Source organism: Brachyhypopomus gauderio, unplaced genomic scaffold, assembly GCF_052324685.1.
Source record: "Brachyhypopomus gauderio isolate BG-103 unplaced genomic scaffold, BGAUD_0.2 sc127, whole genome shotgun sequence".
NCBI lineage: Eukaryota > Metazoa > Chordata > Actinopteri > Gymnotiformes > Hypopomidae > Brachyhypopomus > Brachyhypopomus gauderio.
Window position 1 is genome coordinate 510,413 of NW_027506948.1, and position 26,150 is coordinate 536,562.

The 26,150-nt window shown below is 48.6% G+C and overlaps 1 protein-coding gene and 1 pseudogene across 1 annotated transcript; one reads left to right on the top strand and one right to left on the bottom strand.

Moving 5' to 3' along the window:
* Positions 1–2,846: 2,846 nt before the first annotated feature.
* Positions 2,847–5,494, bottom strand: ccn1 (cellular communication network factor 1). Its single transcript, XM_076993847.1, has 5 exons — positions 5,256–5,494; positions 4,814–5,027; positions 4,259–4,585; positions 3,972–4,174; positions 2,847–3,857 (listed from the first exon to the last, which is right to left on the bottom strand). The coding sequence occupies exons 1-5, from the start codon at positions 5,301–5,303 to the stop codon at positions 3,555–3,557; spliced, it is 1,095 nt and encodes a 364-aa protein (XP_076849962.1). The 5' UTR covers positions 5,304–5,494; the 3' UTR covers positions 2,847–3,554.
* Positions 5,495–10,780: 5,286 nt separating this feature from the next.
* On the top strand, positions 10,781–11,422 carry LOC143498946 (N(G),N(G)-dimethylarginine dimethylaminohydrolase 1 pseudogene; annotated as a pseudogene).
* Positions 11,423–26,150: the final 14,728 nt, after the last annotated feature.

The window sequence follows — 26,150 nt, forward strand, 5'->3', positions numbered from 1 at the left end:
CCAACACCTGCAGCTGAACTGGACAGAGCTCCTTAAGACACATTTCAATGCTGGGTTCTTATCTTATCAAGGGGCCATTGTGACTGGAGGTCTTTGTTCAACAGGATCCGTCCTGATTGCACTTGATTAAGCAGTTGGTTTCAGTCCTATAGCATCACTACAGTGATGCCACTCTAGCTGTGAAAGTTCTAGAAACTTTCTAGTGTGTGTGTGTGTGTGTGTGTGTGTGTGTGTGTGTGTGTTCCTTTTCGGGTCTCTGGTGGAATGTCCTGATCTCACACCATCCTGTGCAGTCCTCTCAGGTCACGAGAGTTCACCTGCGTCCTGCACGGGGCCCCTGGCCCTTCCCGCACTCCTCACAGCAGACCTGCGTCACCCGGACGCGGGGACGCCACCCCTGTGTCCTGGAGCCGGTCCCTGCTCGCCCTGGTCTCGGAGCGAATGAGCGCTGGTCCTGGCTGGCCCTGGTGTCTGTGCTCTGCCAGAGTCGTGACCTGCTTTTCCTTTAACTCAACGCAGCGTTTATGTAAGAGCGCCCCTAACCGTAGCCTCGCCTTCCTCCAGTGATTGACAGCACACTATTGATGCGGCCTGCCTGCAACGCATCGTGATTGGTCCGTCTGACCACACTCTTCTGGTGAGCGCCCCCCCCCATTTTTGTTGCAGCAGTCTCAGGAAACCTGACTCCGTCCTGCCAACGTGTCGTAAACTAGCCTGACATGTTGATGAAAACACGGAGCGGGTGCAGAGAGCTTTCAGTCTGCAGAGGTTGGAAATACGGCTGCGTAGTAAACAGAGTTCTGGGACACGGGCTGTTCTGGATGCATGTCCCTCATCAAATGTGAGGCTGACGTTGCCAAAGATCAACTGGTTTAATCTTCTGGAGCTCTGTGCTGGAATCCAGATCCAGATGAGGGCCTTCAGTTCTTTCCTGTTTCTCCAAAGTTTTGGAGGGTGAATTTGTTGTCCCCCCCCCCCCCCCCCCCAACCAGATCGGGTTGTCTTTTCTAATTAGCCCCTCCTCCTTTACCATTTCAATTTCGATCATAAAACAGTGAATTTCACTATAAACCCTCCATCATAGAGAGCTTCACTCTCTAGGACGATGAGGATCAGAGCTCTCCTGTACAGTTCTACTTGTGGCCACCAGGGGGCGCTGATAGATGACAAAGTGACACAACCTTGGGAGTCCGTGAGTAGAAGTGGCTGCTGAAAATAGCAGGTGGTCACCTCCTCTACCTCCTCCTCCTCCTCTCATTGCTGCCGGGTTCCCACTAACGAGGTGAAGCTGCTGTTATGAACACAGGATTTGGAGACGCGATGACATCACAGTGCCTCCTCTTTGCTTTATGTCGGAATCCAGGCCCCAAAATATTACGTCGTATTCTGTGAACTTTAAACATCTTTAGTGCATAAACACTTCAACTGCAGCAGAGGGGTGAGGGGAGGATATCGGACAGCTCGCGTCTCCTCCCGTCTCTTTCTGGAGACGGCGGATTTGCATTGTTGATGCACAACGAAGGTCAGGTATAGGAGTGTAAATGAGAACACGCTACCAGCTCCCAGCTGGGGCCGCACGCCCCTGAACTCTGGGCTGCTCTTAAGAGGGAGTGGAGCCAGCTGCTCTGTTCTTTCACGCCTTGGCATCACTTCCTTTTTTAGACACCGCAGTCGTATCTCCATACAGCCGGGTCGAGACTGCGCGCCAGCGTTTTGTACGGTAGTGAAGGACGTTTCGCACAGTTCTAGAACTGTCTGTTGGTGTTCTCATTGTTGTTAACGATGATGTCACAATGGCGTGATGCGCTCCGCTCGTGTGCTGGTGTTTCTAGAGGGAGGGCCTCCGTGGCCCTGCAGTTCGAGAGCTGCTCCCCGATGTTTTCCAACATCTGCCGGCCATCAGGGCGTCTGCATTCCTGAGCGGTCTCCGTTTCACCTGGATCAAACCTCCATGAAGATATATCACCCTGGCAAGGAGAGGGTGCCTGGGGGAAGTGTGCTAGACAGCCGAACGGAGGGGACAGACGGCTGTCTCACAGTGCAGGCCTCTCTCAGCCTGTTGCAGGGAGACCGGGGAGATGTTGTCCTCTGAGCCCATGTTACTTGGCAACAGGTGCTTTGGCACATTCTGGATATAAAACGTTAATCAGTCAGGCGTGAAGGGTGGAATGGGGGTGGTGTTGTCGAGCTTATCTTATCTCAGCTGCTGGGTCTGTTTACCTGGCTCGGCCTGGTCCTGGGGGGGAGGCGGGGTTTGGCTGCTGAGCTGGACTTGATCTTGGGTAGCAAAGACACATTTCTTATAATCGTCTGGATTTCCCGATCAAAACCCCTGCACACAAAGCGTCTGTCCGTCCGCGCACTCCCCGACTGGAGCGTGTGCAGAGTTCCGGTCCAAACGACTGCTTGAGCCTCCAGACCTGGAAACCTCAGCTCTCCCCCAGGGACACAACGCTGCCCCCTTTAGGAAACAGTCTGCCCTAAACATAGAGCGCTGCTGTTGGCGAAAGCACTCAAGATTCCAGGCATACCTTCACCCACCTACACCCCCCCCCCCTTTTTTTTTTGCTAGTACAAGTGCTTTTTATCATTTGGCTATTAGACTTTGTTGAGAGCCTGACTTAAGGAAACCAGCCCTTAATCCTGCAGCAGCGTTATATCCTGCAGCAGGCGAAACACTCCAGAGGCCGTTATCTCTGTCTGTCCAGGGTGCCTCTCATCCGTCATGTGCTGGGTGACGATAACCTTTGTATGTCTGTCAGTTTGTTTGTCTTCAGCTTTTTTTCATTTGAAGCAGAACAAATGATGTATGATTCAGTAGACAAGAAAAAAAGAATATTTTGAAATGTCATAAATAAATCTTTTTTATTTGTAACATATAAAATTAGATCATTTTACACTTTATTCCAGTATGACAATATTCAAATAAAGTAGCTACATTTCTGATAAATAATATTAATAACAATAAGACATTCATTGAAACTTGAAGTCAACTTTTTTTCGTTGCTATTCTCTGATGCAGTGGGGTTCCGTAGCTGCCGCGTATCATGGACGCCTTCGTCCACGTTTGGGGAGGAATGTTACCACATAGTTGTCTGAGAACCACAACATGATGAAACTGTTGGAATTACACGACCACGATCTACAATTTTAAATTATGTATGTGCATATATGTATATTTGAAGCTATACACATACGAGCCTACAGCTGGATCATACTTTGTATTTAGAGATCAAAATATACATAGAAAATTTAACATAGAACAACTACATTTTAAAAACTGACTTTACAAGTCGCTCCATAACGAAGCTACCCAATGCCCTGCTCCACTGTGGAGCGCGTTAATGAACACATGAGCGTTTCATATGCCGACTAAGCCTCAACAAACAGTGCACTTCATCGAACTCCTCATGGCACGAGCCCGTGATTCCGTGGGAATCCAGCGATGGAAGTCTAGCAGCCCAAAGGGGCGGCGGCATCCGGCCTCCCGGCCGAGCCGCGATTGGCCGAACTCCATCGTCGCGTCATTTCGTGACGGCACCGCCCTCCCCCGCTCAGTCTCTGAACTTGTGGATGTCGTTGTAGAGGCGGTAGAAGGGGAAGGGGGCCTCGTTGGCCTGCGGGCAGTTGAAGGTGCACTTGCAGGTGTCGATGAGCATCACGTTCTTGTTGAAGGTGTCGCCGTCGTCACAGCGGAACCTGACGCGCACCGTGCGAGTCTGCTGGGGGTGGCAGCAGCGGCCGTCCACGCAGGAGCCGCAGTAGCGCGGCCGATACTTCCGCAGGCTGGAACAGCCGGCGTAGGAGAACCGCACCGCCTGAGACGAACGCTTGGTCCTCGTGCACTTCTTGCCTTTCTGTTTCGGGGGGAGGAGAAGAGAGCGGAGGTCAAGGGAGGTCAAGGGAGGGGAGGTGGCGGCTGGAGTGTAGCCTCGGATGGTTGGTGTGTGTGTGTGTGTCCGCACGCTCACCTTGAGGCTGGAGTACGGAGACTGCGAGCAGGGCCGCACTTCGCACAGACGGCTCTCCTTCATCAACTTGCAGTCGCCGTTGTCGTTGGTGACCCTGGTGGAGACGCCCGTCCCGCAGGACTTTGAACAGGCCGACCAGGGCGTAGTCTGGACCACGCAGGTCCTCCGGCCAAACACCTGCACCTCGGCCTGGGCCCGGAACGCTGTGGGCGGAGGGAAGAGTGGGTCAGACACCACCCAGGCGTGATGGACGCAGGCCAAGCGGCGTGCCGCACCAGGACACCTACCGGGCAGAGACTTGAGGCCGGCCCTCACGCTGGCCACCAGCTCGTTCCTGTTGGTGAGGTCGCTCTCGCTCTCGTCGGGTGGCGGCTCGTTGCTGAGCAGCTTGCCCGAGTGCCCGCACACCCACTCCTCGCAGCACTGGCCGGCCACCTTCACCAGTCGGGGGTTGCTGCAGCCCATGGTGGGCAGGGACAGCTCCTGGGGGCACAGAGGCACGCAGCCCACCGCTCCATCGATGCAGGTGCACTGGTGTTTGCAGTTGGGCTGGAAGCTCTCTCCGTTCTGGTAGATCCGACTGTTGTACTCGCAGGGTCTGCCCTCGGACTTAGCTGTAGGGGGACAAAGTGAGTTCAGCGTTACTCTCTCGTCGCGTCACGATTACCGCAAGTTACCGAAGTTTAGAGAGGTTCTTCAGAAGCTACGTTATGTAGGGGCAGTGCATGCCAGCAGTGTTGGACCGTAAAACTGAAAACACGCTGCTCCGTCTGTTAAAGTGGAGCGCTGTTGTGTCTGCGCCTCACACATGCGTCTCTCTCTGACCCTAATGAGAAACATACCTCTGCAGATGCCCCTGGTCGCACCGAAGCTGGCTCCGAAGTTGCACTCCAGCCCCTTGGTGTGGTCGCAAGGCTCCGTCTTGCTACAGTCTTCGTTCAGCTGTCGCGCACAAACCTTGCAGCACCCACAGCCGTCCGAGACGATACCGACGCCTGGCGCGCACTTGGGCAGCTTCAGCGGGCACGCGCACTCCGTCGGGCAGCCAGTCAACACCTGAGCGCGCAAATGAGCCCACATCATTGAAACGATCCGCTCGGTTTAGCGAAATGAACCAAAACCTTATTTATCCGAAGGCGTTAAGACATTTGTGAAGATTTAAACTCGTTTTTTATGATATACCAATTAGGTCTACGTCTACATTTTTCGTATGTTACATATTTATCTACTTAAATATATCATAAATCCGTATGACAACTTGAACAGAATGAATCATCGACTTACCAAGTTGAAATGTGCGATGAATATCACGACGACTGATGAAATAAGCATCTTGGTCTCCTCTTTCTTAAATGCTTCTCGAACAGGAAAAGTTCTTCAGCTCCTTCAGATTAAGTCCTCGTTTAAACGGTAAACTGAGCGGATATATCGTGTGAAGTGAGCGCGGTGGTTGTTGTTTCTTCCTCCCTACAGCTGAAGCCTCACTCCCGCTTGTTGCGCGCGCTCGCCGTCTGCCGCGGAGCAGCTCTCGTGCGCTTATATAGCGGAGCGCGAGCTGACGTCGCCGCTGGCGCGCGGCTGCGCTGCTGCACAACTATGCCAGGAATGCGTCTTGGCGCGTTTTCCATCTAACCTAAGCACCACCCTGTCTAACTTTTTTTTTTTCTTAAATGAATTTTCCCCTGGCGGTGAACACATTTTTCTTTCACCGTTTCCCCCCCGTCTCCTCTTCCCCCTTTTCGCTTTTTATTACTGGCGAAGTTTGCACAGTTGTTGCTGAGGGTTTTTTTTATATTCACGCCCCCCCCCCCAGCAACAAGCTTTTAAAAGTCTTCCATTAAAACTTTTAATCCAAGCAGCTTGATGGTTATCAGCTTCAGTCTAAATATAAATACATGCGCTCACAGAAAACCCTGCGAGAGCTTGAATGAACGTTTTAAGTGTTTGCCAGATGATCGTACACGAACACTTTAAACGTGAATCCAAATCCCTTTTTTTGCTACGACTCCTTCAAGCAGCTATAATGACTCTTATTTACTATTCCACGTGCTATGACCTGGTGGTCTATTTTGAGTCTATTCGGCTGTTGATGACCCGCTGAGCTTCGAGCCATCGTCAGACAGCTATTAAAAGCATTGCAGTCATTCCGACCGCACTCTGTGGTTTGGACCACACTTCTCTCCAGTACACCCGTGTCCCTCATCACAATGTTCCTGTCCCCTTATTCGTCTTATGGACAGCAGTTTGACAAATATATTTTTTTAAACTTTGCATTTAAAAAGACGCAAATTTGACAGAACACCCGTGCGACGTGTACCGTGAAGGTGGGACACCATGAGAACTTCTAAAATCAAACTTTACTGCTTCTATTTCTGGCTGGCGGTCCGCTTTATTCTCCTGCTCTAAACGACTCCAGATGTGAACCAGACTCCAGACGTAACGATATGGCCATATTTGGTATGGCAGTAGCCTACACTATTAACATATTTCTACTTCAGTTAGCCAACCACAAAGCATTCCTGACAGCTCCGATGGTTGTTAAATATGTTCTCCACGGAGGAAATTCCTCCGTCTTCCTTGAGCTAATTTAGTTTCCATGCAATCTGTCTTTCAGTTTTTGAGAGGGGAAAACGTTCTCCAGATTTCCATATATGCTGTTGGTTTGAAGGGGGGGGAGACACACAGCAGTCTGGCTTCAAATAAGTAACATTCCACAGAATCATCACAGATTACAGATCCTGAATGTAGCAAAGCGAACGTATGAAAGTAACGGGATAAACAGTTTAAATGGGACTCATGAACAGATAATAATAAAGTACTGCGTGAGTAGTACCTAGACTCCACAGCGCAAAGTGCTCTTTGTGGTTAAGATGTGGTCACTGTCACCGTTTGGCACGCTGGTCACCCCAGTAGTGCAGCTGCGTCTCGAGACGCGGCGCGTGAAGCTACAGGCACGAGGGCAAACGGCGAACAGGTGAGCGGAGAGCCGGCATCCTTCAGGTAAGCTCGTCTCCGTCTCGTCTGTCTCCATTCGCCATTGCATGAATTATCTGCCTTTTTAAGAGTTATTTCCGCAGCTCATATAGCTATGTTTTCATACTTTCTGAAGGACGAATATCAGCATATCAGATGTTTCATCTGTACCATGTTGACGTCAAGTGAAGTCCGTTAACGATAAACTTATATTTCCAAATGAAAACACTAGATGGAGATGTGTTATTCAGCGCCACTGTTTTCGTTCGCTTAAATTACATCTTTTAAGAACATTTTTCGTTGTTAGTGTAATTTTTCGTGTAAGTTTCTGTAAAATTGTATAAATGTTTGTTAGAGCCTATCTGAACGTTTAACGTTTATGGACAGAGCGGTCGAGAACTTGGACAAAGCCCTCAAGGTAAATGTGGGTGTCAACGGAGCGTCTGTACTCCCCGGGGGGCACAGCAATTTGTCCACAAGCTGACACGATTGTTGACATGATTACTGTCGTGCAGAGAGAGAGAGAGAGAGAGAGAGAGAGAGAGGGGTGACTGTGCTCTAATGTACGGAGTGATGAACGCGCGCGCTATTTGGATTGAGAGGAGAAATATTTGTGAAGCGTGCTTATTCTCTGACGTCATGGGCAGCTTAGTCTTTTTTCCTGTGACGTCATCACGCCGCGGGTTGAAGCTCCATCAGCTGTGTGTGTTCACTGGAAGAAGTGGCTGTAGTCTATTCACAATAAAGTAATTATGATTACTATTTCCTGCTTACGTCCACCTCTCTCTCTCTCTCTCTTTCTCTCTGAGATGACGTGTTTGTTTTAGGAACTGGTGTCGTCACAGGGTTCCAGATTTTCAATGGAATCAGTTTTCTACCTTTGCTCTGTCTTTTTCCTCTCCTGTGATTACTCAATCCATAAACATTACAGAATCCATGTTATATTTGCCATGCTGTAATGATGGCCATAATATTTTCCACTGACCTGCTCCCCTCTCCTAAAATAAGGAAACACTGTAGATGAGGGCTTTTTAAATTATTGATCTGGGTGTGAACCCCATGGCCTAAACACGGTCTGTGTAAAGACGGGCCCCACGTTTTTGCGCAAGGCACCGCAGCCTGTAATGTTTCGGCCTCTGTGCCTTTCCCTGTCTAGCAGACACTACAAATGGGTTTTGATCCAGGTGTCCCAGGGGAGGCCTGCTGATCTGGGATCAGCCTTTGTCATCATGTATCTGCTCTGTTAGGTCCACATGATCACCATTCCCACTCTCACTCACCTTTACCTGCATCAGTTCACGATGACCAATTAGGGGTTATTCAGTTTTGTGGTTCTCCTTTGAAACATGTTGGGTGACCCTGATATCAGAGGGAACCTACTGCAGTAAGGTTATGAAGGTGTGCCTATAATGCTTTTTAAAGGTATAACTATAATGTGTTTTCCTATACCAGTCATCCTTGCCCCACACCTGGTTCAGGTGTGTTATCTTACAGAGGAAGTGATCACAGTGAGCGCAGGGATCTTGCAGAACTGTCCTGTTGATGGTTCTGAGTGACCCAAAATCCCGAAGGAGACCAGTCGCATCTCTCTGGTGTTGGTGTGAAGCATCCGTATTACACATCCCAACCCAAACCTCTGCACAGCCATGTTTTTACAGGACAGGAAAAACTAGTGATATAGTCACATTGAAACGGCCAGTACTGATGGGTCATGTTGTGTGGACTGACCAGTGTGGACTGATGAGTGAGGACTGCAGGGATAGAGGTGGTGTGTAGGTGACGTGTGCAGGTATAGAGGTTGTATGTAGGTGACGTGTGCAGCTATAGAGGTCGTATGTAGGTGACGTGTGCAGGTATAGAGGTTGTATGTAGGTGACGTGTGCAGGTATAGAGGTCGTGTGTAGGTGACGTGTGCAGGTATAGAGGTTGTGTGTAGGTGACGTGTGCAGGTATAGAGGTCGTGTGTAGGTGACGTGTGCAGGTATAGAGGTCGTGTGTAGGTGACGTGTGCAGGTATAGAGGTCGTGTGTAGGTGACGTGTGCAGGTATAGAGGTCGTGTGTAGGTGACGTGTGCAGGTATAGAGGTCATGTGTAGGTGACGTGTGCAGGTATAGAGGTCGTGTGTAGATGACGTGTGCAGGTATAGAAGTCATGTGTAGGTGACGTGTGCAGCTATAGAGGTTGTATGTAGTTCATGTGTGCAGGTATAAAGGTTGTATGTAGGTCACGTGTGCAGGTATGAAAGTGTGCATAGATAATATCTGCTGTTGTGGTTATGTAGTTGACGTGTGCAGGTATTGAGGTTGTGTGTAGGTGACGTGTGCAGCTATAGAGGTTGTATGTAGGCCACATGTGCAGGTATAGAGGTTGTGTGTAGGTCACGTGTGCAGATTTAAAGGTTGTATGTAGGTGACATGTGCAGGTATAGACGTTGTATGTAGGTGACGTGTGCAGGTATAGAAGTTGTATGTAGTTGACGTGTGCAGGTATAGAGGTTGTATGTAGTTGACGTGTGCAAGTATAGAGGTTATATATAGGTCACGTGTGCAGGTTTAAAGGTTGTATGTAGGTCACGTGTGCAGATTTAAAGGTTGTAAGTAGGTCACGTGTGCAGGTTTAAAGGTTGTAAGTAGGTCACGTGTGCAGGTATGAAAGTGTGCATAGATAATATCTGCTGGTGCAAAATTTGTGCGTGGCTGAAGCCATTTGTAGCAGCATTGAGATTTTCTCTGGTATTCTCAGTTCTCTGGTGTTTAGACAGTGCGCTTGCCGAGACACCAGGTGTGCCTGGATCCTCTTCCCTGCCGGGAGAGAGAGAGAGAGAGTATGAGAGAGAGAGAGAGAGTATGAGAGAGAGAGAGAGAGAATCTGCTAGAGGAATGGAAAAAGAGGGGGGGGGGGTTCAATGGAGAGACCTGTCTCAAGAGCCGGCATGTGGGCCTTCAGGAATGTTTAGACCCGTCAGGATAATTGAGTGCATTTGGAACAAGGAAAGACAAACTTTGTTCCTGGGGCGCGGAGGAATGCGGACGACGTCTGGAGAACACATTCCAGCCGGAGTGAATGGAAAAGACATACCGAGTTCCTTAGATGGCTCAGAAGAACAGCCAGTCATGCAGACACACACCACTCCACCACCCAACACCACATACCACACCAAGCCACTCCATCACTGACCTGGGCAGGTCCCTGCCTTTACAGACTGGTTTGTAATATGAGATTCGTATGCCGTCTGCGAGCTGTTCTTTTATGATTTTATGAGGTCTGTGCTCTTTTCCATTTCTGATTTCGGTGGTCATGTCCTCCTCCTATTTAGACTAAACAATAATTAGAATAGTTGGGAAATTAAAAACTCTCTAAACATTCAGTTTTGCAATCTCGGAGAGCTCTGGTGACTTCATCTGAGCAGATAACTGAATACATTTCCGCGAATGAGTTAGCGGAAGTGCAGTGCGCATGAACGGGGATGAAGGGTCGTATCGGCGCCCTTTGTTCGGGCTTTTAAACAAGGGGGGGCTGCACGATTTCCGCACGGTCAGTGAATTTGAATGCATGGCCACTACGCCTCGACGCTTCGTGCTAAAACTGACCATAAACCATACACGTCAAGTCGCTTGCCAATACATCTCAGTCATCAAAGCACTCGCACTGATTGACTGTTTATGTATATGAAAATGAAAATGGATTGTCGACAGGATGGGTCGCTGCATTTTTAAGCAAAAAAAAAAAAAAAAGTATAAACTTGTGTGTTAATCATGCATTTACAAACACTGGTACACTGCATGCGATCGTATGTTTATATTCCGCATGTCATCCTGCACCCTGAGCACTAAGACAGTGGCGCACACGTGATGGTGTGTTGGTGCGTGTCATCACCAGGACGCTGTTATTCGCCCGTGCAGCCCGTGCACGCGCCTGTCAGCCTTCAGGACGCACCACAAACCCACACTCACAAATAAACTAAAGTAAAGAACACAAAGTAGCCAGTAGCTGCGGTTGTTAATGCACAAAATACGGTCGGCATATCCACGTTTGACGCAGTTGTAAGCAAGCGGCGAGCATGGCTGGGCTGACGGCTGGTTTGGGTAAGTTCACTCACGCGGTGGTTCGGGCTGTTCCCGGATCCTTCGCCAAGGAAGCGCTGAGGAGCAACAAGTTGGATGAGGTTGATCTAGACAAGGCGGTGTTGGAGCACGGAGAGTACGTCGGGGTTCTCCGACAACTGGGGCTGGAGGTGGTGGTGCTGCCCGCCGACGAGAGTCTGCCCGACTGCGTGTTCGTGGAGGACGCAGCCGTGGTGTGTGGAGACACCGCGCTCATCACCAGACCCGGGGCGGAGAGCCGTCGGGGAGAGGTGAAGTTCACACTACACCTCTTTAATAACGCGCATCGCTGTGTCAGTGTGCACTTGCTGTCGGGCATGTGTGTGTACGAAACGCAGTATCTTGTTCTTCGCTCCTAAAGACTATTGATGTAAGGAACATTATGGTTTTGGGTCCACACAGGCAGCAAGGCTCTCGAGACTGGTGCTGTGCCAACGCCCTGTGCCAAACCAGAATATATGGTTATTGTCTTGAGACGCTATAGGAACCAAAGTTATCGTGTACTTTATATATTAGGAATATGACACCGTCTAACATGAGCCATTGTTGTTTTAAAATAATGTGCAAATAATACGGAGCTAAAATCCCAAGCCCAAGATTTGAATATGTGTCTGATTTCATATATAAGCTATATATATGTAGTGGTGGTTTATGTCCGTCCTCTGTGTAAATGTATCTTTATGCACTATCTTTAAGCAAGCCTTGCTTATAAATCTGGTAATGTTAGGCAAATGTTTTGCAGGAAATTGTTATGAAATTGTAATGTCTGGTTGGGAAAAAAAGTTTTATAATTTTTTTTTTTTTTATGAACACAAAACACAAACCCGCAGATGATTGATAATTGCTCTAAAACAATGACAATCTGAGATCTCTCAGCTCGCACTCACCTGGAGCAGTGGCGGAGCTAAAGGGGGGGCAGGGGGGGCAATTGTCTCTCCCAACAGAGCCCTTGCCACCCCACTGGAAATGGTCATTTTAAGAGAAAATATGTGTTTCCTTTCGTTCATCATTTGTATATGGACCCCTCTGATAAAGCCTTGGTCACCCTTTGGCCACCCCTTGAAAAAATGTCTAGCTCCGCCAGTGCCCTGGAGACTACTGATCAAATACTGAAGCTTCCTGAGAGATTTTTAGATTTAATTCAAAAGTTCAATCAACTGCATTAACATGAAAACACAACAAGACTGCATGTCCCGGTCCTGCCTGTCCCGCTGTCTCACGCAGCTGTCTCACGCAGCTGTCTCACACAGCTGATCTCTCCTTCCATTCCAGGGCTTATTTAATCTCTGGTCTCTGGGTCCAGTTAGGTGTCAACAGAACACCTGGATTTGGGTCGGGTCATGTGCTCAGACTTGTATGTTTTTCTACAGTAGGGCAGGGCTTCATAGAAGACCTATGGTGACGGTACAACATCAAGGAGTCTTAAGTCGATTCTTAAGTCTCAAGACTCCTGAACTCATCTGGTTCAGGCGTCTTAAGTCAGTATGTCATTTTTCAGAAAATCTGTGTGAAAATCTGAGCAGGAAACGATGAACTGTGTGTTTGATTTGCAAGCATTCTGATCAGATGAGGCGGAACTAGTCTTCCAGTCAGGAACTTCAGACGTCTCTCAGGTTTCATGTTAAAAGCCCATTGTGCTCAGAAGTGCACTACAAAAGACACCATTCCCCTTTGTGTTCTTATTCGAATGGCTTGGACGCCCCGTGACATACGCAGCAAATTGCTTGTCACCTGTTGTCAAGTTGTCACCTGGTTATGAAACCCATGACACCCAGGTTGACTGTGGTAATGGAAACTCCTTTATTACACCTGGCTTGACCAAGATCATCTTCTGATGATTTTTCTCACGGTGTATCGCTGCTCTGCTGTCTGCTCGTTAACGGGCGTTTGGTTCAATCGTGAGTCTGCACGGATCCTTGTGAACAGAGTGCATAGACAATTGCAGGTTGGATCAACATACATCAGCCAACAATCTAAATTAATTGGCTGCTTTGTTCTACAAGATCTTTTCCACAGGAACCACATGTTTCTCACTTCTGAATGAATGGAAGAGGGGCCTGTAGCCTGCTCTCCTACCTTATCCATTCAGTTCAGTATTGGGATCACTACAGGAGCCGATATGGATAAGGAGGTGATATGAACTGCCTTCAACGAATTTCAATCTGAGTTCAAGGAAGCAGTCAAAGTTTCTGGAAACAAAGGGGGAAAAGCTAATGTCAAAAAGTCAAATGACTAACTCCACCCCCACAGCCAAAAGGCCTTTAAACTGAAATAATAAACTATATGTTGATGTCAAAATCTCTACACATCCCACATCGTCTCACTGCTCATGACTGAGCACCAGCGTTGGCTCACATTCCATAATATGTGACATTTTATACTGCTAATGAAATGTCAAGCCAACAGTGGAAAGGAAAGGGCAGACTATCAGCTAACAGTAGTTAGTTAAACTATAACTTCAGGCGAAGGTTACAAGCAAGCTTATGTTAGTTCATCCAATTAGGACAATCTAATTGAGAAACTCCGAGGGCATTTAAGTGTTTTAAACAAACTAAGCAGCTAGCTACTTTTCATTAGCATACTGGAGGTAGCTAGCTACTTTTCATTAGCATACTGGAGGTAGCTAGCTACTTCCACAAGCCCACCCGTGCCTGTGAGTTTGGATGTGCTTTTTGCTTTGTGTGTGAAGGGCACAGCTGGTGTTCCTCCCTTCAGACAGTTCGGAGGAACTCTGCTCATCACCACAGCACTCTACAGGTCGGCCAGTTAAGACTTGAACAAGACGGCAGTGCTGGGTGAGGAGACACTTCCTCTTTTGGCTTCGACGGTTTCACAGTTGGCTCTGTCCAGTGCCCCTCCCCCCCCATGTCCCAGGGGCATGTAAATGAGATCTAAGCATCTCACTGTCTAGTGCTAGAGGTTGTCTTAATCCTGTAATCCTGCTAATTCGGAGGAGTAAGTCAATTGAGTGCTGCTACATCGTCTGACTGAGTGGACGGTTCAAGGACACAAGTCTTGTTTCATCTGTGGAAGAAAAGCAGTCGTTTGTGTAATTGCCCCCTCTAGACTGGTGAGAGTGACTTCAGCTGAAGTCCCCGCTGAGATCTCGTTGGAACACGCGACTCCTTCAGATCTGTGGGAACCTAGACGGTAATCGGAGCACAGCGCAGAGACTGGATCTTCAGGAACCGTGGTGTTTGGCATGCAGTGTGCCTGACGTTCAAGTCCAACGATGTCTGCTGCATTCTTCAGCGACACCGTTCCTGCTTGTAACAGAAGCTTATTGTTCTTTTTGTGTGTTGTGTGTGTGGTGCCAGGACAAAGTAGATCTGAAGCCAAGAAATCTGACCCTGAAAAGGATTGCAATCTTTGGTTTCCTCTTTACTCGTTTCCGTCTGAATTCGGTCCGGTTTGAGTTGAGCAACAACAGCCATCATTGATTTGTGTTGCACTGAACAAAAATGTAAAACACTGGCTGCTTGCCTCTGTCTGAATGTAGAACTATTCAGGTCAGAGGTCTGTAGGTTATGGTGAGTGTACCTGTCAGCAGATGGTGGGAGTGAAGTCCAGCTGTCATGGACAGGACAGAGTGGTGGGGGGTGGGGTCAGCCGGGGGGGTGTGGCTATGATGCCGTAAGCAGGGCCCAAGCCGCAGGTGCACGCTGTCCTGTCTGAAGTGGGTCTTCCACCACGCCGAGGAACACAGGCCGGCTTTGTGCTTCCTGTCAGACAGGACGTGCGGTGAAGTGTCTGCAGATCAACGGGGAGAGCTTGACCCCTGACCTCTGTGTTCTCAGGCAGGTGCTTAACTGGGTTTCTGGTGCTGATGCACAAACTCAGCCCAGCAGCTCTGGGTCTTTGCTGGGGTTCAGGAACGCACAGGACAGCAGGCTCTCTGGAGGTGGCCATAGTCAAGCCATCATCTGCTCATTAGACGGCTCCGCTTCACGTGATTGGCTTAGAGTACCTGCAACACAACCCCACATTTATGTCTTAATAAGTATAATAATAAAAGTTAATAATATGTCATTAACTTAGCCTTCCTCTTTGGAAGCTAATTTCTCTGTTCCTCTGTATGAAGTGGTTTCATCCTTTCACACCGGTCCAAGTGTTCAGTCAAAAACCACACAGATATTGTTTTTATAGTTTGCTGATCAAGCTTATCAACTTGAACTCGACTTCTTTTTCGTTACATGGCTTTTGCCACCTGGCTTGTGTTTGTGTGTGTGTGTGTGTGTGTGTGTGTGTATGTGTGTGTGTGTGTGTGTGTGTGTGTGTGTGTGTGTGTGTGTGTGTGTGTGTGCGCATTTTGATGTGTGAATGCCCCCTCATTGTTCAGTGAGGTGTGTCATGATAAAGTCACAAACCTGAAGACTTAAGCAGCCATTCCGCTCTCTCCCTCTCCCTCTCTTCCTCTCTCTCTCTCTCTCTCTCTCTCTCTCTCTCTCTCTCTCTCTCTCTCTCTCTCTCTCTCCCTCTCCCTCTCTTCCTCTCTCTCTCTCTCTCTCCCTCTCTTCCTCTCACTCTCTCTCTCTCTCTCCCTCTCCCTCTCTTCCTCTCTCTCTCTCTCCCTCTCCCTCTCTTCCTCTCTCTCTCTCTCTCTCCCTCTCCCTCTCTTCCTCTCTCTCACTCTCTGTCTTGCTCAATCTAAGTGTAGCGTTTCCCCATTCTGTGAAGTCTGTGTGCTGTAGTCTGAGAAGCTGTGTGGTGTTAAAGACGTAGAGGAAGGTGCTCATGGGGTGAGGTGTGAGAGAGAAGGTGGTGTTGGCAAAGGTGTGTGTGTGTGTGTGTTTGTGTTTGTGTGTGTTGGACAAGGTCATAGACTGAGCTGGTGCAGAGCAGCTGGAGATCAGACAGTTGCTAGTAGTTGTCATTATTTCACCTTATACAAAGCAGATCTATAAGGACATGAAGCATAGAACCTAGTTCTGAAGCTCCAGAAAGGGGCATGGACAATCAAGAATACACACAGGGTCTACCTCCTTCTAGACTAAGACACACACACCAATCAAGAATACACACAGGGTCTACCTCCTTCAAGACTAACACACACACACACACACACACACACACACACACACACACACACACACACACACACCAATCCAGAATACACACAGGGTCTACCTCCTTCTAGACTAACACACACACACACACACCAATCCAGAATACACACAGGGTCTACTTCATTCTAGACTAACACAGTGCACACACACACACACACACACACCCCATCTCCCTTGCCCCATAATCTGATGGTTCCACCCTGATCGAGTCTCTATACCAGCATGAACCTCTGCCTGTCGCTGAGCTATTGTGAACTGTGTGATTGATTGCGCTTGGCTTGCCAGACTGGCATGAACTGTGATGTGAGGAGCTACCAGAGAATGTTGCTACAAACCCCTCCTCTTCCCACACACACACACACACACACACACACACACACACCAGCAGTGTGGCTCTGGACTAATCCCCCCCCCCCCCCCCCCCCCCGACATACACACACACACACACACACACACACACACAGACACACCGCAGCTCCATTTAGTTCTGGTTCTGCCAGCCTACCCTTTCCATAAAAACGATGTAGCAATTTAGCAAAACAGCTTTGATGTTTTTATAAGGATGTAAACGTTGGCCCTTGGCTGCCTCACCTGCCTGTTGTTCCAGTCTCTCTGGCTCCGCCCCCTGGCTGGACCTGTCCTGGTGCACGCTGGTCTTCTCCCTTGCAGCTGATTGTCGTTAGTTGCAGCAGTTTCCTGGTTTACCTGGAGGGATGAGTACATTGGGCAGGATGTGTTCATCAGGGTGGATCACGTTGGGGTTCATTGGGGGGATCACGTTGGGGTTCATCTGGGGGGATCACGTTGGGGTTCATCAGGGGGATCACGTTGGGGTTCATCAGGGGGATCACGTTTTGGTTCATCGGGGGGATCACGTTTTGGTTCATCGGGGGGATCACGTTGGGGTTCATCGGGGGATCACGTTGGGGTTCATCGGGGATCACGTTGGGGTTCATCGGGGGGATCAGGTTTTGGTTCATCGGGGGGGTCACGTTGGGGTTCATCAGGGGGGATCACGTTGGGGTTCATCGGGGGGATCACGTTTTGGTTCATCGGGGGGATCACGTTGGGGTTCATCAGGGGGGATCACGTTGGGGTTCATCAGGGGGGATCACGTTGGGGTTCATCGGGGGGGGATCATGTTTTGGTTCATCCGGGGGATCACGTTGGGGTTCATCAGGGGGGATCACGTTGGGGTTCATCGAGGGGGATCACGTTGGGGTTCATCGAGGGGATCACGTTGGGGTTCATCAGGGGGGATCACGTTGGGGTTCATCAGGGGGGATCACGTTTGGGTTCATCAGGGGGGATCACGTTTGGGTTCATCAGGGAGGATCACGTTTGGGTTCATCAGGGGGGATCACGTTGGAGTTCATCGGGGGGATCACGTTGGGGTTCATCGGGGGGATCACGTTGGGGTTCATCGGGGGGATCACGTTGGGGTTCATCGGGGGGATTCTGTTGGAGTTCATCGGGGGGATCATGTTGGGGTTCATTGGGGGGGATCACGTTTGGGTTCTTTTTCCTGGTTGCATTAAAATAATGATGCTATAATGGTGCCTGAATTGGTTAAAAAACAAAAGGGGGGGGGGGGGGGGGTGTTATTATAATTTAATGTCTTTTTATACATTTGAATCAAGATTAAGATACTAGTGATTGGTGGTCTGTTATTATCAGAGCAAGTGTGACATTAAGTAGAAATGACTTGTCACATGACTGTCACATGACTGTGACATGCAATAATGCTTATTTTGCCTGTAGCAAATAGCTTTATAGCTATATTGCACCAAAGGGCAAATATTTCAAATGGCACCTCAGGCATTTAAAGGAGTATATCAGCGATATACTAGTTTGGGAATTAAACACTTGGATGGGGAAACAAAACAAAATCCCAGACGTTTGTGATATTTTTAAAATCATGTCCAAGTAAAAGAGGGCGTCTGGTCACCCTATGTTAGAGTAGGTTGAATGACATTTGTGAACTTGTTTACAGAGGCTATTAGCATTGCTGTTGACTTCGAGTGTCTGTTAGCAAAGTTCACAGCGTTTGTTTTAAACTATTTGGACTTGGCATGTCTTGCCCGCTCGATTGCGTCTGGGGGAAGTGAAAATGTTGATTTTATTTTTGTTTACCTATCTCTTTGGCACCAAAATCAAAGGAGTTCCAGTATATACCGACCATATAGGAAATCTCTCCCTGACGTTTATGGATGTGTGTGTGTTTTATGGATGTGTGTTGTGACTGCACTGCTGATTTTTGACTGATAAAAGTTCCTCAGCATGCGGTATCCCAGCGCTGACTCCTGGCCAATCCCGCCCTCCTCTCTGGACGGCTAGACATCCAGCAGGAAGAGGCGTTCATTCTTCTACCAGAAGGCCGTTTTCTCCCAGGCCGTTTTAAATGTGTGTGTTTCCAGTTTGAAATGTGTGTTTATTTCAGTGCTCCGAGTGCTGCTGAGACTCTTCAGGATGAGCTCAGAGTATCGGTTGTGGGGGCTTCAGCAGATGTCGATAACACTTCTCATCTTGCGGTGGGGTGGAGGGGCTGTGGGCGGGGCTTTTTGCTCGTAGAGAGGAGCACCAACACCTGTCACTGTCCAGCCCTCAATCCCCCCGCTGCTTATGTGGAGCGAGAAAGTGACCCCCTGTGTCTGGGGCTTTTGTGTAATGGTTCTGCTGTTTCACAGACCATGGCTGAAGATCATGACCAGCAGTTCAGCCACAGACAGCACAGTCTTCTCAGAGGAACATCGTGAACGTCGCCAGCATTTTCTCAGCCTCATGTCCCACACGAGTTTGTTTACTAGAGTTAGCTGGTGTTTCTTCAGCAGGCTGCCGTGCCGTCAGTTGGGAGTCGTCATTCTCCACCGTTGTGGACCTCAGAACTTGCCCAGTCCCCACGAGTGGGACCAGTGTGCCATCTGAGGAGGGTTTGTGTTCCTGGATGATGTGTTCAGGACCTTGTGAAGACCGGCGGCTGGTCGAGCAGCACGCAGTGTTTGAGGAGCCCACCAGCTCCCTTTACAGAGCAGAGCAGGGGCCACACAGGTGTGCACAGGTGTGCACAGGTGCCTGTCTCCTCAAGGTCTCCCAGACCCGGGAGCGTGTTCCGTGATTACTGCCTCTGCTCAGCCTAGCTGGAGATCTGGAGCAGAAGTCGCACGCCTGGCCCCAGAATCACTCGATTCCTGACTGTTTTTCACAGCGAGGAGGAGCGTGCGTTTAATCAGACAGCCCGTCAGTGTTTTGACTGGGCGACATTCCGGTGCTGGTGGCAGACGGCGGTCCCGGAGCTGGACGGGCTCCCCATGCGGAAGTGACCCTGGCTCCACCCCCCCCGCACCCCCCCCCCCCCCAACCCCCCGTCCCTGCCGCGTGTGTGTGTGAAAGGGGGAGTGTTTTTCCGGACGTGGCCCCAGACGTTCCCTCTGACCGTACCACATTCCTGCGTCTCTCTGCTCCCTCACACACACATGGCCACGCACGCTTTATTTAGTTTAGGACTACATGGAAAAGTGTGTGTGTGTGTGTAAGAGAGAGAGAGAGAGAGAGAGAGAGAGAGAGAGAGAGAGAGAGGGAGAGGGAGGGAAAGTGCTGTGCTGATGTGGTATAGACTTCACAACCGCGTGAGAGGTGTTATATGAGCAGATCTGCCCAGCACACACTCACACACACGAGACTTATAACGTGAAGCGTTTTCACTGTTCCATTGTGTTCCATGTATGGGTCAGACTTGAAACCCACAGGAAGTGACGGGCAGTGTGTGGGGCTTCACCTGTGTGCACGGTGTGAGTTATGGACAGTGTGTGCACTGATACATTTGTGTGTGTGCAGGTCAGAGGTCACTGGATTCAGATAATTCCTATCTTAGTTCCTATCTGCAGGACAGTACTACAGCCAAGAAGATACGACCGATACGGCCTCCAAGGTCACACGGGCTCCAAGGTCACACGGGCTCCAAGCATGTGGACGAGACATGAACGATAAGAGTAAACATGCAGTGATACGAGCAGTGTCTGTGACATCAGTGATGATGTCAGTGGTGAGCATAACTACAGTAGCAGCTGTAACAGTGGGGGCGGCTTACCAACCGCAAACATTTTAATAATTATAATTAAACGGGAAAAAATGTAGACATGTATATATCTCCCTCTCCCTCCCTCTCTCACTCTCTCGCTCAGTCTTAATTGTATGTGGATGGAGTGTGTGTGTATCTGTGAACATGTGCTCAAGCACGTGCTCATGCACGATTCTGCCCCCCCCCTCCTCCCACAGATCTCAGCTCCTCCCACCAATCCCTGCTCATTAAGCATAAAAGCATCTGTCACGTGGATGCCGGGCTAATATCCTGTAAGGTGCCACCATCCTTTCCATTGACATGTATAATGTAAATATCATATGACTTCCATTTAATGTCTTGTTTTTAAAGAGAACTTACAGACATGGGGATTTTTTTTTTATTAAAAATAATTTTAAATTATTTACCTTTACCTGAAAAAAACCATATGTAAACCTGACCTATAACCGAAAGTAAACCTGACCTGAATCAAACCGTATGTGAACCTGACTTGAATCAAACTGTACGTAAACCTGACCTAAATAAGACCGTACGTAAACCTGACCTGAATCAAACCGTACATAAACCTGACCTGAATCAAACCATATGTAAACCTGACCTGAATGTAATCATATGTAAACCTGACCCGAATAAGACTGTACGTAAACCTGACCTAAATAAAACCGAAAGTAAAACCTGACCTAAATAAAACCGAAAGTAAATCCTGACCTAAATAAAACCGTACGTAAACCTGACCTGAATCAAACTGTACGTAAACCTGACCTGAATCAAACCGAAAGTAAAACCTGACCTAAATAAAACTGTACGTAAACCTGACCTGAATAAGACCGTATGTAAACCTGACCTGAATCAAACCATATGTAAACCTGACCTAAATAAAACCGTACGTAAAACTGACCTGAATCAAATTGTACGTAAACCTGACCTGAATAAGACCGTACGTAAACCTGACCTGAAATCAAACCATATGTAAACCTGACCCGAATAAGACCGTATGTAAACCTGACCTAAATCAAACCCTACGTAATCCTGACCTGAATAAGACCGCAAGTAAAACTGACCAGAATAAGACTATGTAAACCTGACCTGACCTGAATCAAACCGTACGTAAACCTGAGCTGAATCAAACCGTACGTAAACCTGAGCTGAATCAAACCGTACGTAAACCTGAGCTGAATTAAACCGTACGTAAACCTTAGCTGAATCTAACCGTACGTTAACCTGACCTGAATCAAAGCGTACGTTAACCTGAGCTGACTTCTCGTCACCTTCGTGCCCAATCTCTCCTCCTTCAGTTGTCCATGAAGGCTCATATTAAACTGTTTCATATTAAACTGTTTTCATATTAAACTGTGTTCACAGGCCATGCACACATTCCTACTCTAAGTGCCTGTGCAGTGTTTATGGTCATCCTGGAATTTTCATTTGTGTGTTCACCTGGGTTGAGAGTGACTACTCTTCTAGAATATTCTGTCTGGCTTCAAGTCTGTGCACTGCTCCTGTATTCTGGGGTATTTTTGCAGGTAGTGCGATAAATTGCTGTACCAGTTGTCTAATGATTCGTGCATACCCGCCCCCCCCCCCCCCCCCCCCCCCCCCCCAACACACACACACACACACACACACACACACCTACATAAAGACGTCTGACACCTGCTCATTCATTCACTTCACCTCGACTTTCATGTATGCAAACATGGTTACGGAAATGCTCACCTGTCATGGGTGTATAGGGTGAACCATCTTCTTTTGGTTGAAGTAGTACTCAATTATTTATTTTTCCTATTTATTGGGAAATTTTATATTATTTGGTCAGCAAATCCACATTTTTGCCATTGGCCAATCATAATATCCCTGGAATTCAGATTGTGACTTTGAGGTTCTGAGATGTCTTTCACTAACATCTGTATATATGTGTGTGTGTGTGTGTGTGTGTGTGTGTGTGTGTGTGTGTGTGTGTGTGTGTGTGTGTGTGTGCATGTGCGTTCCATCTGCACAACCAGCTGATCAAACATCTATTCATGTTTGTCTAATTAGGCATTCAACTGAAAAACTCCAGAGACTTGTGAGTAATAACCTCAGTGTGTGTGTGTGTGTGTGTGTGTGTGTGTGTGTGTGTGTGTGTGGATGTATCAGCACAGAGAAACAGGTGGTGTGTGTTTCTTGAGGAGTCCTGCTTTCCTTTATTATACTGTATATATAAGCTGTTGTTTTTTTTCAGGGTCACTTGTTCAGTGACACTTTGTTATGGTTGACAGTGGGAGACACAGACAGCTAAGAAGTTAAGGAAACGGGAGGGACACGGGGAGAGAGACTGATGGGGAGACAGGTAGAGAGATGGCAGAGAGACAGGGAGAGAGGAGCACAGAGGGGAAGAGGAACGGAGGCGGACAGAGAAGGAGACGGAGAGAGGGACAGAGTGACACATTCTGGGTATAGCGAGGAAGAGGGGGAGATGGACTGAGATGGGGGGAGACAGACTGAGACGGAATTGAGATGAGGGGAGATATGGAGGTGGAGCTGTGTGGGTGGGAACAGGAAGGTGGACGGAGCGCCTCTGACCTGCTCTGAGGTATGACCTCACTATGACATCAGCCCTCATCACACACCCAATAAGTGGCACACACACATCTGTTTGTGTGTGTGTGTGTGTGTGTGCGTGTGTGTGTGTGGGGCAGTGGACCCTCAGATTATCAGGTGATGTCAGTGTTTCCTTCATAACCTTTGAGCTGGAGGCCCCAGCCAGACCTGATGACATCACCAGCCTCACGTCCACCCTCCATGACCTGAGAGGGCGAGAGAGGTGTTGGAGGAGATGAAGAAGAGAGAGAGAGAGAGAGAGAGAGAGAGAGAGAGAGAGAGAGAGAGAGAGAGAGCACTCATGGTGTGAGTGAGGTATGTAAAGCTCACAGATGTTGCATCTCCTCACATCCTGCTTACTACAGTCACATCTAAAGAGTGTGAGAGAGATAACCAGAGATGCACTCAGTGTGGACATGTGTACGTGTGTGTGTACGTGTGTGTGCACGCTTTTGAGTGTACGTGTGTATGTGCACGTGTTTGAGAGTTTGAGAAACAAAGCAAAACGGAACCAGACAGAATCCTCCAGAGGGTCTGGGTCCCACCGTGCGTATCCCTCCCCACAAACACGCCCCCCCCTCGGCGAGGCGCTGCAGGCCCAGTGAGGGTGCCTGTTTTCCCCATCAGGACCCGCACCGCTCCCCCCCCTCTCGGTCTGGAGCTCCGGGGCCTGACTTCAAACATGAGCTACTCCAAGAATGATAATGACAGAAACACACACTCTGGGGGCCGAACCTCAGCCCCCGCACCTCAGGAACTCTTTTCCCCTTTCTCCAGAGTGTGTTTTCCCCCCCGTTTCTTCGGAGTGTGTTTTCAGGTCGTATTTGCTAGTGTGTGTGAGCATTCCAGAACGTTCTTTCTAAGCCTGGTTTCGCTTGATCCCGACTAACGAGGTGCTTATTGTCACGGGTGGCAGTGGAGAGAAACTCCGCTATCTCATTGCGGGCAGCGCGGCCACATCCCACAATGCACCTGTGCAATGCCACTGTTTCAAAGGGGCCAGTCGCACTCAGCGGCAGCCACGTGCTGTTCCCGTGACGACACGTCTGCTTGGCGACGACCCCAGGGTCAGCCTCCAGATCCGCCCCGTCTTCTGCGTTTTGGATCAGCAGGGTGATGTTTTGAGCCGGAGTGTTTTCTGTCGCTCTGTGCTCCGCATACGTACCCGGGTCTTCTCCACAGAGGAACTGTCTCACCGCCACATTGGGCCAGACTCCTCACAGCTCGAGGAGAAGAGCTGTGCCATCGTTTGGTCTGATGGTTTTTTCACGAATTAGCCCAGACGTACAGCACCCAATGGGACGGGCAGGTTCTTGTAGGTCATTTGAAGAAACCTCGCTACACTTGACAATGGAAAATATTCCCACAATTCTGAAGACTGTCAACGATCTGGATCTGAGTGGGTTGGTGTTCCAGTGCGTTCCTTTGGGTGCCAGAGATTTCTAAAACGGGCCGAGAGGAACCGAGGAGGAAGCTAGGCGGGGGAGGAGATGTTCTGAGAGAGGTCAAGGAGGCTATGACATCACTCTCACTTTGTTGAGCGAGTGACATCAAGGCAAATGGGAATGTTGGCAATGTGAAACACTTGTGACCACAAACTGGCCCCCGTCCAATAAACCATCACCTGTTCATGGTGTATTTGAGCTCTCACACACACACACACACACACACACACACACACACACATTTGTGACCCCCTTAAACATCACCTGTTTCAGGCAGGACCGTCTCGGGTACGCAGAAGGTTGTCACCATTTAGAACATCCATAGGGAAGCTAATGGATTCTCCTGTTAGCACACGCGGGTGGATTAAAGCATGTGGCCATGTTTGGGAGGCCTGGGGCTTCACTGTGGTGCTCTCCACTAATACAGACATGTACACATAAGGAAGTGTGTGTGTGTGTGTGTGTGTGTGTGTACCAACTGTAAACTAATCTAATCTTTTATCTGAAATTAGACAAATGCTGGATCTGGGAGAAGGGGAGAATAACTAACTAGAGTTACTAACAAACATTTTTAATGTAATATCCAGATGTCCTTATACGCTCTCCTGCGTTTAGGGTGGAATATGCAATTTGCAGTGTATGTTTATAAAGTTGACACACACAATGGATAGATGGATAGGTGGTTAGCATTGTGCCTCTCAGCACTGGGGTCTTGGGTTCAAGTCCCTGTCTGAGTGGGGTCTCCATGTTCTGCTCCTGTGTGTGTGGGTTCTCTGGACTCCTCCCACAGTCCAAAATCATGGAGGTTAGTCTGTGTGTCTGTCCTTGTCCAATAAACCATTGTCTGCCCGAATGTGTGTGGTGCTTTGTCCTGGGTGTGTGGTGCTTTGTCCTGGTGTGTGGTGCTTTGACCTTCCTGCACCTGATTCTGTCCACCGGTCTCTGCTAGAGAGACTTCTTGGCGGTGTGTGAATGGGCGTAGAAGCTTCTATCTGTGGTAATTGGATAGTGACCTTGGGTTCTTGGTTCCTTCATTAATGGATGGAGAGTGAGAGGAAGCATGAAAGACACTCAGACAGATGGAAGGACTAAGAGGGAGGAGAGAGGAAGGATGGATGGAGATACAGGACGGATTGATGGAGAGATAGGAAGGACTGATTGAGAGAGAGGGGGAGGATTGATGGAGAGAGGAGGGACTGATGGAGAGATAGAGGAAGGATTGATGGAGAGAGAGAGGAAGGGACTGATATAGAGAGGGTATTGATGGAGAGAACAGACCACCCCATGCAGCGTTTGGTGTGGATATTTTGAGAACATTCTGTATTTGAGTTTTTCCCCAATGTCCTTCTCATTGAATAACAGTTCAGCTTCTCCTAGTCTCACTGACCAAATATCCATATGAGCCTGAGACCTGTGTAGAAAAGACCGCCATCATAACCGCCATGGTTTCACATTCCACACTGTGAGGAATTTAGACTTCTGTGCTAAATCAGGGCCATGCGCTTGTGGGTTATTTCTTATCTTTTTTTTTTCTATATTATTATTTATTCAGAATATTTTTGTACAATTTTACTATCAACTTTAACTTTGGCTGAACATGTTTTGTTCTTTTCTGTCAAACTCAATAAGCATAGTGTGTGTGTGTGTGTGTGTGTGTGGGTGTGTGTGTGTGTGTGTGTGTGTGTGTGTGTGTGTGTGTGTGTTTTGATGTTAAAGTGGGTTATGGCTAGTCTAAAAATAGTGCAGCTCTGAGTGGGTCATGTGATCTCTACATCCAAGGCCAGATGGGGAGAACTGGGGCAATGTGTGGTAGATGTAGGTATGGTAGGTGTAGGTGTAGTAGATGTAGGTGTAGGTGTAGTAGATGTAGGTGTAGGTGTGGGTGTGGTAGATGTAGGTGTGGTAGATGTAGGTGTAGGTGTGGGTATGGTAG